General features: G+C 45.6%; 1 protein-coding gene and 1 long non-coding RNA gene across 5 annotated transcripts; one reads left to right on the plus strand and one right to left on the minus strand.

Moving 5' to 3' along the window:
- Positions 1-2,893: 2,893 nt before the first annotated feature.
- On the minus strand, positions 2,894-10,923 carry SLITRK5 (SLIT and NTRK like family member 5). 3 transcript variants are annotated; one of them, XM_064143903.1, is made up of 3 exons: positions 10,776-10,923; positions 8,554-9,377; positions 2,894-7,536 (listed from the first exon to the last, which is right to left on the minus strand). In XM_064143903.1, exon 3 carries the CDS (start codon positions 7,526-7,528, stop codon positions 4,649-4,651), a length of 2,880 nt encoding a protein of 959 aa, XP_063999973.1. In that variant the 5' UTR covers positions 7,529-7,536; positions 8,554-9,377; positions 10,776-10,923; the 3' UTR covers positions 2,894-4,648. The 3 variants fall into 3 exon arrangements, with proteins under 3 accessions (XP_063999973.1, XP_063999974.1, XP_063999972.1); XM_064143904.1 differs by lacking the exon at positions 10,776-10,923 and adding an exon at positions 10,163-10,305 and having other exon boundaries at positions 8,554-8,648; XM_064143902.1 differs by lacking the exon at positions 10,776-10,923 and adding an exon at positions 10,163-10,305.
- On the plus strand, positions 9,636-13,841 carry LOC135175581 (uncharacterized). 2 transcript variants are annotated; one of them, XR_010302397.1, is made up of 2 exons: positions 9,636-9,711; positions 13,422-13,841. It is a non-coding gene; the product is annotated as an uncharacterized LOC135175581 (long non-coding RNA). The 2 variants fall into 2 exon arrangements; XR_010302396.1 differs by lacking the exon at positions 9,636-9,711 and adding an exon at positions 9,784-9,920.
- The last annotated feature ends 239 nt before the right edge of the window (positions 13,842-14,080 follow it).

The following is a 14,080-nucleotide window of genomic DNA, read 5'->3' on the forward strand; positions in this document are numbered from 1 at the left end:
ACAAATCTACCTTCTAAAAACAAAGCTTTTGTTTAACCTATCCTTCATGATACAGTGCTTTGATGGACTCTGCCTCCCGAGGGGAACCATATGAAATAAGTAGATTCCTAAGTTTCTGTATGAAACACACAACAGACTGGTCAAACGTTTCAGCTCCAGCTAAACAGAAGTCTAAACAACCTACAGAACCAAAATCTTACCTTCATATTTTACCAACAACCATTATCAGCTACTCCTGCCTTTCCAGAGATATGTCTTCCAGAGTGGGACTTCCATGGGTCAGAGGCTCATTTGTTTATTATATTTTACCATTGATATAAGTACACTATGTTAAGAATTAAATTATGTGATATGAGAAAAGGTACCACACCATCTGTTTTCTTAAATGAATTACACCTAAGAACTGGCTATAAGCTTTATCAAAGAAATGGAATCAGGAAAACATTCAGAAATTAAATACTCCAATATTCAGAGCCAACCAAATGTGTCTTTACAACCATCAAAAGAACGGGAAGTAAATCTTAAAAAAAGCCAAAAAGTGTAAGAATTTGGACTCTACAAGTCTCAAAGTGGAAGCTGTGTTTATGTCACTTTTAACTGAAGACAAGACTGATGTAGGTTCTGATGTTTCAAGTAGTGTGTAAGAACGCTTAGCAATTACAGGGTGCATCTTCTATTATTAACCAGTTGAAAGCCAGCTCATTTTATGAAATATGAGTGTAAATTAATTATGCAACACTGAAGGAGAGGGAAAGGGTAATGGAGAAGAACAGGGAGAGAAGAGGAGGTATTTCACCCCTAAACTCACCGTTAGGATTTATGACATTAAATTGGCGTGGTATGAAAACCAAAATAAAGCACAAAGAGTATTTCTTTTACTTCAGAAGAACAAATGTTCTGTATCACCACAATCCATCTTTTGATTCTAGTAGTTATATGGAGAAATTAGAATTTTCTTCCACTGTTTTTAATCACACTATTTCAAAATAAATATATTTTCCCAGTAAAACGTGAGGCCGTAAGAGGGATTCAATAAGCTCAATATAACTTGTTGAAAGACTGAAAAAACCAGAGGGGGAAAAAAATCACTGTAATAAACAACATAAACCAGTCTGATAAACAAACTAAACAAAGCTAAAACAGTATTAAGAACTCTCAAAACAAGGATATATTTTCCTTCTTCACACACTTTTACCCCTTTGGTCAGCACTAACGCAGCAGATGATCATGCAGAAGGTTCCACTGATCTCACTAACAGAATAAAGGTAATATTTTTATTTGTATGGGGTTTTTTTCTTTATCCTGTTTTCAAATCAAAGGCACATCATCCTTTGTCAAGTAAAATTTCCATCTACTTTTTCTTGCTATATTTTTTCACAATTGATATATCATTTTAGCCGTTGAGTGGGAAACCCTACTTCCACTTAAATCCTCACTTACAAATAGCCCTTTCAGGTGTGTTTCAGGGTAATTTTGGACTAAACATTATTTTGCACTATGTGTCCTTCCTTTAAGGATATATCTTCAAGAACACATTCTCTGAAGAGAACTGATTTTTTTTTCTCCATCAACAAAATTGATGGTTTTTTTTTCTACTGAAGATGAGAAGTCGAAGAGATTTAAATTGATTGATCTAATTTTAGTGTAGACCAATGGAAAAAAACCTCATTAACACGTATTAAGAGCATGTAGAAAACATGGAAGTAGCAGTAGTACCAGATTCAGAAATGGCAGCATCAGAATGTAAGCATAAACAGACTGTCCAAATATTTCCATCAGCTCTGTCTTACAAATTCAGAGAATTTTCATTTACTCATTTGTGGATGCTGCCTCTTTGTGGCAGAATGCCATGTAAAATACACCTTTCACATTAAGGACCTTATCTTACACCTTTGTTGACACCTGTTCAACTCCTGTTCATGCCTTCAGAATCACACACACCAAAACCAACCAACCGAAAACCAACCAACCAAAAAGAGTTTGCAAGACCCTCTTCTTTCAATTCTTACAGTTGGCCTCTCTTACTGAATGGTTCAAAGCCAGTGTGGCTGCAGATTTTCTTATTGATACCCACGGAATGACAGTGTGCCTTTACTGAGTTTAAATGGAAGGAGAATCAGGCTACTTGTTTCAGCAATAGTTATAAATGCAGCAATTCAAAACTAGGGCTCCAAAACTGTGCCTGAGGCAGCAACACGCACATTTCTCACTAATGTCAATGGGAAGGCTTCAGGAGACCAAGAGCAGTGCACAGAACAGCCATGTGTTGTGTCTCTTGTGACAAAAGAATACTCTTCATACCCGCATTTCAAACTGAAATAACACTCTACTTACTAAACTGTCCAAGCTAAACACAGTCATGTTTTCTCTTTTTTTTTTTGCCTTTGCTCAGTGTGGGTGGCATAGAGGGAAGAACACATGCCTAGAAAACATTTATCTTGCATTCCAGCAGATCAGTTATATAGCTTTGTTTCTTGTAGAAAGTGACAGGTTGCAAACGCATAGAAAAAGCAGAACAGAAGAGAGCCCTTTTTGCAATAAAAGATGTACTAGTGAGCAACTCTGCAAACGGCATCAAACGTGATAACCTGATGAAGAAAGACAAAACCACATGTGAAATATGACATACCCTGTCTCATATATTATAGAATATTTCAGTAAGGAAACAAAATGTATATATAAAATTACCCTATGCAGTATGTTAGTGAAACACATAACCCTGTGTTACTCTCTGACCCATGTTATGTAGGCAGGTATTTACCGTATGTCATGTTTCGCTTTGAAATGTTAGATCTTTATGATGAGCCATAACTGCTAGCAAAGAGAATCCAGCGTACAAACAGATCATTTTGGCAAGAGATTTTAAACTTCAGATAGTCACTACTTCATGATCTTACATTTGAAATACTTATCAAGTGTTTATTCAGAAACTATTAAAAAAATCACATGTGGGATACATATGAGACATCAATTTGTCCCATCTTACAGTGACGCTGTGTTTATGAAAATCCTTGCCATTGCCTGCTGCCCAAAGGGGTAAAGACATTGTATATAGATGTGTACAGTCCATCATTTGGTCTTTCAGGATGCCAGTAAACATGTGGATCTGTACAAGTGCAATTGTACTTGACTAAACAATCAGAAACTGACTACAACGGTTGCAAAATCATTGTATTTTGGTTAACTAACAAAAGACCAAACCAAACCAAACAAACAAAAACCCCAACAAAACACCACTCCCCAAAAATAACCCAAACAAAACCCTCCCAAAACCCCACACAACCAAAAAACCTCCAAACAACAAAAATCCAAAAGTGACTAATCAAAAATGAAACAATCATTTTTTCCTGCTAAAATGAATGTCTTCTACATGTCCCTCACTAGTTTGCCCAACCAGATGTCAGAGCAGGAAGTTGCTACAAGGTACAAGTTTATGTAGAGAAACATGATATTTTTCCCATTGTGATCAGATTTTCTGTCTTAGATTGTCTGTTAAGATTTGGTCAAAATTGGCATTATCTGTACTGATGTGAAAGGTTCTTCTGAATACTACATCAGCTCTGGAAAAAAAGCTCTCAGTGTAGTGCAAATCTTTAAAGGAATCTGAAGGTTTTGAACCCTATCCTGAAAAAAAAGAACACTTAAACATCCCAGTAACTTTACCAGTAAGAATAGTTCTGCATCCTCTGTCCTAATCTTTTGGGCATTTGACTCACTTTGCTCAATGAGTGAATCTACATGACTGCACACATTGCCAAAGTTGTTCATGTGCTTAAGTGCCTGCAGGATGAAGGCCTGAGCTGGGACTTCTTTCACAAGTAGAGATACTCAAGTGATTAAGAATTTGCAGGATTAGGCCCTAAAATAGTGAAGGAAAGAGAAACTCTAATGTGCATATAAAAATAGGTGCTACAATAAAATATTTTTTTTCTATTTCATCAATAAGTTATTTTCACTAACCAGTTATGGATCATATATCTCTGCTCTCTTTAATGATTTGTCCACATCTACAGTGATCCTTTTAAAGAATTTTCTTTTAAATTCAAAAGTCCAGAAAGCATAGAAACGCATCCTTAAAAAAAGGAAACCTTGTATTAAAGTCGGGGTGTGCTAATCTCTCCATAAAAGCCATTTAGCTTCACCCATGGCTAAAAGGGGGAAATGTGCGCTGTACTTTTCAACCAGAAAGAAAACTAAACTAAATAGCATTGATACAAACCAAGCAAACAAAAAAACAACCGTGACTTTTGTACATGTAATCTGAATATGACCTGACAAGACCCCTCCTGCAACCCCTCCCCGAGCACACAGAGACTCACAGAGTGCCAGTGCCGTGTCAAATTTACACCATAGGTGGTTTCATACTTCCACACGTAGTAAGAGAATAAAAGCGGGACAGGGGAGGGGGGGGGAAGGCTGAAAATAAACAGCACACCCTTCCAGAATCATTCTCCCATGGTGAAAAATCCTGTGCCAAGGCACTTCACCCTACAAGAAAATGAAATAAAGGAAGAAAAAAAGGCAGGGGGTGAGACGGGAGGTCGGCATTTACGTTTCTTTTGAGTGTGGTTGTTAAATACAAATATTCTAGGGAAGGAGCTGCTGTGGCTAGCGGGGGGCGGGGGGGCAGTGGGGCAGGGAGTGTTTCTCAGAACTGGCTGAATGTGGTCTGTTTTTCCAACACTTCGAGGTAGTCCGGCTCTGCGTTTAGTTTTGCTTTTAGCTCCAAGTACTCGTTCCTGTTTGGCTCTACATAGACAGTACTGGGGGGGCTGTAGAGCACCGTCTCCCGGAGCCTGCTGTCCCCCGGCCCCGGGGGCAAGTACTGGTGGGCACGCCTAAGGTCATAGTTGGGGGAGTAGGTGTAGGCGGCGGGTAGCTTGGGGTAATCGGGGAGGGTGGAGCCGGGTGTGCCCACTGTGGAGGTGGAGTGTTTGTCGGGCTCCAAAATGCCCCTGTAAAAGCGATCAGCGTCTTGTACCGGGGAGAGCAGCTCCTCTCGCGGTTCGATCGTGCTGACGCTGTACGCGGGGCTACGCACCGGCGCATCCTCCCCGCCAGGCGCTGGTGGCGGCGGGGGCGGTGGAGGAGGCGGTGCGCCCCCCCCGCCTTGCAGGGGGTGGCTGCTGTAGGTGACCTTGAGCTCGTGGAGGTCTTTGTAATCCTCGCCCGCGTTGCCCTCCCGGGAGCGGTAAATGGGGTTTTTGCACATGTGGCCCAAGGGGTGCGGGATGTACTCGTAGACGTGGCCGGCGGGGGTCTTCACTTTGGGCAGCGCCACGCCCCCTCCGCCGCCCCCTCCGCCGCCGCGGTGAGGCGGATGCTGCTGGAGGTGGGGGTGGTGGTGGTGGTGATGGTGGCTGCCGCTGTAGACGCTGTACTGCATGTTGAAGGAGCTCACGTCGGAGTTGTTTGCGCTGGCGTGGTCACCCTGGCCTTTCTTGCGCCGCTTCATCACCAGGACGAAGAGCCCCGCCGCCACGAAGACGGACATGATGAAGACCAGCAGCAGGCTGAGGATCAGCACAGACAGCGGTACCGAAGAACTGCCACCGCCGCCAGCAGCGGGCGCGGAGCCGCCCGCCGCCGCCGTGCCGTTGAGTCTCACGGTGGAGGAAGAAGGGGTGGTCCTGGCCGGTAATTGGCCCGAGGACGGGGTAGGCGTAGAGACGACGATGTCCGAGTAGTCGGGGCACAGCAGCTCCGCCCGGACGGCCCGCATGTCGCTCTGGGCAAACTTCTTAGGGGACTCGCAGATAACCTGGTCCACCAGGACACCGGTGTTGAGCTGTTCCAACCACAGCTTCATGCCTACCACGTCGCAGGTGCAGTCCCAGGGGTTCTCGTGCAGGTCGATCTGCAGCAGGGATTTCAGCTGGTCCAACACCCCACTCACTGGCAGGTAGGAGAAGTGGTTGCTCCGCAGGCTCAGCCTGTAGAGAGACAGACCAGAAAAAATGTTCCCTGGCAAAGACCTCAGCAGATTGTTGTTCAAAAACAAGAGCTGAAGGTTGGGGACAGATGCAAAGGTGCCTGCCTCTATTTCCCGGATGACGTTGTACTGCAGGAACAGGTACTGCAGGCTTTGCAGCCCATAAAACAGCTCCGGGCTCAGCCGCTCAATCCGGTTCCCATTCAGGTATAGCCTTCGCAAATTGGTTAAATCCCCAAAAGCCCGGTCCTGAATGACCGAGATCCGATTATTGCCCAGATGCAGCAAATCCAGCCCAGTGGCATCCACAAAATCTGCCCTGCGTACCAGCGCAATGTAGTTTTCTGTCAGATACATCTTCTTAGGATTATATGGTTTGGGCTGCAGTTCAGAAATGCTCTCAATCTTCCTCTCCTGACAATTGACGTTGAGGCCCAGGTCAGAAATCTGCAAGTTGCAAGTGCAGGCAGTGGGGCACTCCAAAGGCACCGGGGATTTGGTCTGGTAGGCAATGCTGGGGCCATAGTTGCTGTATCCCAGGTCTTTCGAGGGCAGGCGGGAGGTGGGGCGTACCCTCGTCTTGTTGGGCTGGCGGGTTCCTTTGGGGGGCTTCAAGGGAGATTTGTAAACAGCTGAAGAAGAGGTGGCCACAGAGTTGACTGAGGCTGGGGTAGTGTGGAAATGCCCTGTGGTGCTCAGTGGCGTCTGTGGTCTCATTTCATAATCAGAGATGAGCCTCCTTGGGCAAAGCTCCTGCTTGGAGACTTCATCCAAGTCTCGACCATGTAAGCGGAAAGGTGTCTCACAAACCACGTCTCCCACTAGAGCAGAGTAAGAGATACTGTCCAGCCAATCTTTTAAAGCAATCAACTCACAAGAACAATTCCAGGGGTTTTCCTCCAGCTGCAGCTCCACTACTTTATCCATGTGCTGCAAAAGGCCCACATAGGGCAACAGCTTCAGACGGTTACCCCTCAGGTCCAGGTGAGTTAAGGGCACGAAACGGAAAAGGTTGTTGGGCAAACTGGAGAGGAGGTTATCATTGAGAATCAGCACCTGCAGCAAGTGCAGTTTGCTGAAGGCATTGGGCTCAATGACACTAATATAATTATAATCGACCTGTAGGTATTCCAAACTCTCTAGCCCGAGGAACGTGTCATCCCGTAAAAGTTCCAGCTTGTTGTTATTCAAGTGCAGCCTCCTTAAACCTCTCAGACCATGAAAGGCCCCAGTTTCGATGTCTTGTATGTCATTGCTTCCCAGATGCAAAATTGAAGCCCCTGTGTAATTGACAAACTGGTTCGGGTACAGCCTGTTCAAAAGGTTTCCCGACAACAGGAGGTGGTAGACAGGGAACCTTGGTGGACTGATCTCAAAAAGGCTGATGATCCCTCTGTTTTCACAGCTCACTGTTAAGATGCTGTCCTTCTCCTCACAAGGACACGCATTATCACATATTTCCCCATAATACTCAATGCTTTCTGCCCATGAAAGGACTAATGATGTTAAAGCAAATGCGATCGTCTGCAGCATCCAGATATGCATTTTTTTGTTGAGGTCCTGTTCCAAAGTTACTGTAGAGCTGCAAGCATACATTTTATTTCCTGTAAGGATAAGGAGAAAAAAAAAAAAAGAAAGCAGCATAATAACACAGCCCCATAAACCATAAAATGTATACAAACTTTACATGTGTCTTTGGTGGAGCAAAGAATGGATTGCTAACTGTAAAAAAAACACACACCAAAAAAAAACCCCAAAACCCAAACAATCTTCTGTCACTTCTGATTTCCACACTTTCAAAAACTGGATGGCATGCATTGATTAAGAGATTGATGGGCAACCCCTAGCGAGTCAAATGCCTGCGGTATTTAAAGAGCTGAGGTCACAGAAGGAATTGTTCTGTTCATGTAGGGTGCATTTCAATGCTTTCTTGGATTTCTTTTTCATGACCAGCCCCATAAATATACATAAAATGGCTGTCATTTCACTTCCATGGTTCTAATTTAAGCGAAAAGAAGCACCATTTTACAAGATTTCTCACCTCTCCTTGTTATTCATCTCCCCCCTTCCCTTCAGAACCTCCCCAATGAACAGCGCACCAAGGTCTTCCCCTTGTTCTACCTTGATTTTTAACCGGTGGTGGAAATACCATGTAGGAATCCAAAGAAAAATGCTCACTGCTGAAAACAGCAGCTTAAGTCAACAGAGAGAATAGTGACACATTCTCCACATCACACATTTCCTAAAACTCTTTTACATTTTCTGCTTTTTTTCCTGTCTATACATTTACAAATCGTACACACCCCCACATGGATACGCACACACGCACACCCAAGTGACTTCTGTGGCAGAATTCTTCAGTAATGAGATTAAATATGTTAACCTCCTACCTCAGTGCACTTAACAGCTCTCTTCAGCGAGAGAAATTTTGTTATCTTTCCACAAGTAAATCATTTTAATTGACACAGTGATCCCTCTCCCTGAAATTACATACAGTGTAACAGAGATGATCGTTAAACAGAGGTCTTCAGTTCTTCTACACATATGCACACACACACATATATATACATGGTCAGACACACAGAGACACACAAAGAAAAGGAAGTGTTTTAACCACTCACCCAAAATTTGTGAAAAATGTAAAACATGTGGATCATCTTCAGAATCTCAGCCATATCTGACATACCGCTTATTCCCAACGTTCTGCAAAACTAGCCTGGTAGAAGTGGAGAGATCTAAATAGGTCTCATAGAAATATCTCATTGCCAACACTCCAAGCATCAGAGTTACTGATTATAAGCAGCGATAGCTGTCAGTACTCTTCATCCTTTATGGAAGAAGACACCCAGGCTTATTAAAAGCCAAGGGGGGGTGGAAGGGAAACTCTACCATTGACCTACGTCAGTAATTTAACACCCAAATTTCACCTAGCTGGAAACAAATGCCATTTCCATTCCTTTTGCAGTGTTTCTGACTCCTTGTGGCTTTCTTCTACTTCTGCAAGTCTAAAAGCAATATGAATAGGGAAAACAAACACGTTGTGTGTATCGGTAGAAGACTAATAAATTATCCAAGCTTAAATGCTGGAGATCTTGGAGCAGGCTTGCATTTTCTATCGTCCACCTCAGAGCTCCAATCCTCATGACACGACTCTGGTCTGGAGGAATGCATCCTGAAAAACGGGAAGTCTCAGTACTGCAAGACATCTCCTGTGGCATCGGGTTCAAGGATGCAAATCTAGCACTTGCAGCAAAGGCAGTCATGCAGCAAGAAATCGGAAGTCTCGGTGAATTCCCTCTAATTCTGACCAGACATCAACTGGATCGGAATTACTCAAAGCAAAAGGCTTCACTGCATAAAGGCAGCAGGAATCTTACTCAAAGGCATGTATCTAGCATATTCTTTCTCAGCTTGATCAGATCCATTCATCCATTACCCAACAGTTCTTCGGAGGAAAAGAAGAAAAAAAAAAAAAACAAAAAAGAAAAGAAAAAGCCACTGAAGACCTGTCCAGTCAGTGTTACACTCCCAGGCATTTTACAACTTTAATTCAATTATGGCTAGAAGAGGAGGCAAATGCAATATCCCCTCCCTCCTCTTTTCTCCTTTTCTCAAAAAAAAAAAAAAAAAGGGGGGGGGGGGGGGGGGGGGGGGGGAGGAGGGAGGGGATGGGAGGCAATGAGAATAAAGTTGTAGCTGGCTACAGGCAAGGTTGCAATCCCGCCCCGAAAACCCCTGTGTGATGACTGCGTGCTGCTGTTCGCCAGCTCCCAACAGAGGTTCGGATTGAGGGTGGGCAGGAGGGGGAGGGGGGCGGGAGGGGGAAGAAGGCGGGGGGCTACGAGGGGGAGTGGAGAAGAGGATAGGGCTTGCATCGGGATTTTTCTTCTGTGTGCCTTGTTTTCCCCGAAGACTTCAACCCTTATATTACCGCACTGCACAGCCGGCTCGGAGCATCGTCCAATGCCGCCGACAGGAGCGAGCAGCAGTAAGCATCCCTAGCCGGACACTGCCCCCCACCTGAGCAGCATCCAGAGTTGGGAGGAACGGGTTCTTTTTTCCTTCTATTTTTTTTTTTGCGGGGGTGAGGGTGGCAGTGAGGACGGGGGAAGGGCTGGAGGTTGGGAAGCAACAGCAAGGAAAGACCCGGCGGTGAAGAGGCGGCAGGGAGAGGAAGGGAGGGAGAAAAGAGAGAAAGGGAGCGCGACAAAAGTCAGACCCGGTACTTACTTGGCCCGAAATCTCCGGGGCCCAGGCATGGTGGCAGCCCATGAAGACGCCTCCCCGCTGCGCGGGCGCTGCGCGGAGCCGGCGGGGAGGAGGCGGCGGCGAGTAGCGGCGCGGCCGGGGCGGCTCGGTGCGGCACGCGCACAGACACCCGCCGCGCGCAGGCGGCGCCGAGACACCCGCGCGCGCACGGCGGCCCACACGCGCGCGCCCGCCCGCCCGCACGCTCGCACAGGCGGCGGGAAGCGAGCGCGAGCACGCGCGCGCGCCCAGGCAGCCGCTGGGGCGGGGGCGGCTCGAGCGGAGCGCTGCGTTCTCCCCGCGGCCGCTGAGCGCGGCGGGAGAGGGGAACGAGGCAGCGGGAGGGGAGCAAGGGCGGGGCGGGGGCGGCGGCGGGGGCTGAGTGGGCTGGGGAGGGGGCTGCGGGGAGGAGAAGGGGGGAAGGGGGGCTTGGGGAGGGAGAGTTCGGGGCGGGGGGGCCACGGGGGAGGGCCGCGATCCCGGCCGGCGCAGCTTGTGTCCCCGGCTCGGCGCCGCTCAGCCCGCACGCACGGTCGCACAGCGCTCACATGCCGATAGCAGAGCCGTACCCCCGCCACACCCCCGCCCTACGCACCTAGGGCTGCACTTTTTCGGCACGAGTCAACTTTCCCTGAGCGCTGCCCCCGCGTTCCCGCACATCCTCGGGCGGCTGTGGATCTGAGAGCCGGCGGCCCGCATAGGGAGCGGCGCGGCTATACAGCCGGTCCCATCTTATTTCCTGCAGCGCTCAGTGGCTGTAGCCGGGCGGCGCGGAGCGGGGCAGGCAGCGAGAGCCAGTAGTCCGACGGCCACTGCCGCCGCTACTAGAGGTGCGGGAGTCTCCGGTGAATTGGCAGAGAGCGTGGGGAACTCAGTAGTTGCGATGAAAGGGAACGGCAGGTTTCTCTGCAGGCATCCCTTGAAATCGCGGACGCGCGCTGTGTGCAAGGATCGTTTTAGTTTAGTTTTCACTCTCTGCCCGCGAAGATAGTAGGGGTGGGGATGCAACTGCCACAACTGAGAGATGCTGCTGCCACCCTCCTCCTTATCCGGCCTGCTTCCCGCGGTAACGGGGAAAGGCCACGGTGCCGCCAGTGGTATTCCCGGGCGTTCCTAGGGCCGCTCTACTCGGCTCAGCGGGGCTCGACTCGGTGCGCTGCCTCCCGCTGCCGGCAGATGGCAGCGCAGGGCGGCGGATGGGCAGCTTCACCCCGCCCCGCGCAGGGCCGCCCCGCGGGCGGTCTGCCCCTGGCAGCGGGCAGCGTCGCCGAGCGCCGGCATGGAGGGGGCATTGGGCTGTTGGGCATGCCAGTGGCTGTGACAGGGCGAGGCAAAATAGCCAAGACGATGTTGAGTGCCTTTCTCTTTGTTGCGGTTGGGAGAACTGTCGTTGTTCTATTAGCATACGGAACACGGAGGGTGTTTGGTGTGCACAGCTGGTTGTAGCAGTGGTGGTGTTTTTTGCGTGTAGCTTTAGGGTTTTCCGAGAGATTACGTGTTTGCCTGATCTTCAGGAAAGGAAAGGGTAATTTAACTGCATACTTGCAAAGATGTGCACACGTTCGCTTTTGTGTGTTCGTTCCTGCTATGTGCTGTATGCATTGTAGCACGTAAATCAAACAGGCATTGGGCATACAGTGCAGCCTATCGGCACAGCGCGGAGGCTGGAATCCACCTTTAACTCGAAGGTAGTGTTCCATGTAGTTGTGCCTTCAGGGGTTTCTTGTGCAAGGCTAAACACTGAAGGAGTGTTTAGCATGTATGTATTGCATACATGAATTCACATTTATATCTTCAGCAGACCTCTCTGATAGCTGGTATTTTAACATCTCAACATACTAAACCCAGGGATGACTGTAAAGAATCACCTTTTCTTAGTTCTCAGCCTTCCTCAAAAAGTGTTCTTCCACTTGAAAATGTAAGAGAAGTTTGACTGAAATCCTCTTTCCCTAAGCTTGAAATAAGCAAGATCTGGTATTTGGAAGGAAGACAACTTTCTTATATAAACCAGGTCATATTACTGACCTTGTAGAAGCTTTTGAAAAGCTTTTAAGTCCTTACTTCTATTATTAAAGAATCTCTGACATTACTGTTTTGATGCAAAACGTCGATTCAGTTGAAGATTTTGCATGGCTTTATACTAGGTTCCAAGGTAGTGATTTTAAGTCAGGAAAAGAACACCAAGCCACGCTAGGCGCTTTTTATCCCTTACACACACACACACACAGAGGATGATAATGGAATGAAAAGAGTTGACAAGTAGTCAATACAGATGTTTTACAGGAGTTTCTTATGACCTCTTGTTTTTTAAAAGAAGTTGTGAATTAATAGGTTCTGTATTTCTAATTTATGGGATTTTATGCACATACGCTTGCGTTTTTCAGGCCTGTCGTTTATAGCATCTGTCAGACGTACAAAGTTAGACACAAATCCTTTTTATTCATAAGAAAGATAATTCAAATAACCTTGTCATCTAGGTTGAGCTTAGCCAAACTTTTGAAAAAATTGATATTTCACAAACTTGAAATTGTGTCAAAAGCTGCTATGTAAGTCAGCACTGTGCTTACGTTTCCGTTCAATTACTCTAGTCCTGTGCTAATGAGGTATTGAAAGTATAATGAATACTAAATCCGACTTCATAAACTCTTACCTCCAAGTTGTTAGACTGCTAGATTATTTTAGTAGCGTGCATGAGGTTTAAATAGTCATTATTGTAGAACTACCATGCTGCTGTCCCCTTCATTCTTACTCTGATGAACATTATATTTTTAGTAAAATGCTGTGAATTTCTGTAGAGTTTTGCAGAATATTCAGTATGCATAGCTAGCATGGGAGGGCACATCTTTGTATTCCATATTGAAATCTATAAAGATAGTTCCATATGAATGGAGTCTATATAATCTGAAAGTATTCCTTGTGGTGGAAGTTTGTATTGGATTTTTTGAACTAGAACTGTCCTTACAAAGCTAAGCACATGAACATCAGACAGTAAATACTGCTAAATTTATGAGACGTTGTTTTTAGTGCTATAGTGTGTTGTAATTTGCTAACTGATCTTTCATCTACCTTTCATTAAACCAGGAGATCCTCAAAACCTTTAGGTCCTTACAAACCTAAGCACATGAACATCAAACAGTAAATACTGCTAAATTTATGAGAAATAAAGTTGGTTTTAGTACTGTAGTACTATAGTGTGTTGTAATTTGCTAATTGATCTTTCATCTACCTTTCATTAAACCAGGAGATCCTCAAAAACTTTAAACTGAAAAACTCAGGAGGAAAGATGGAAGTAACTTGTATAATCCTCATACAGAATACAAATAGAGGGACATGAATGAGGATGGAGCAACAGAAAAGATGGATAAATTATGAATACATGGATTATATGTACAACAACTTGTAACTGTACAGATCTACCTTCTTCCTATAGAGCTTCAATCAGTAAGAGTTACAAGACATCTGCTAAAGTATGTGGAACCAGACATTATGGAAGAACAAGAACATGGAGGTACCGGAGTTGTAAGTGAAATATACTGGAAGTGAAGAATACAGTTCAAGAAAGACAAAAAAAGGATGGTGAAACAATTTCATGTTAGTTCACTGAAAACTGTTAAGGAGTAAAGACCGTTAAGCAATAATGCAATAAAGAAGTTAAATTTAAGAGTGAAGATGAGATAATGTCTGCAGAATCAAAATTATTTAGCAAAGAGTGGGAAAAAAGCTTCATGGGGAGGCAATCTATTATGAATCTGCTGGTACAAATTTGGTCTGTATAGTAGTTATGCAGATTTCTGTGATTTATCATGAGCAAGTACATTAAAACCAAAACCAATAATGTTGCACGTGACACAAATTTGAACGTGATAGAGTATAGCTTCTTCTGTGGAATAGACACTGAGC

Source organism: Pogoniulus pusillus, chromosome 5, assembly GCF_015220805.1.
Source record: "Pogoniulus pusillus isolate bPogPus1 chromosome 5, bPogPus1.pri, whole genome shotgun sequence".
Lineage (NCBI taxonomy): Eukaryota > Metazoa > Chordata > Aves > Piciformes > Lybiidae > Pogoniulus > Pogoniulus pusillus.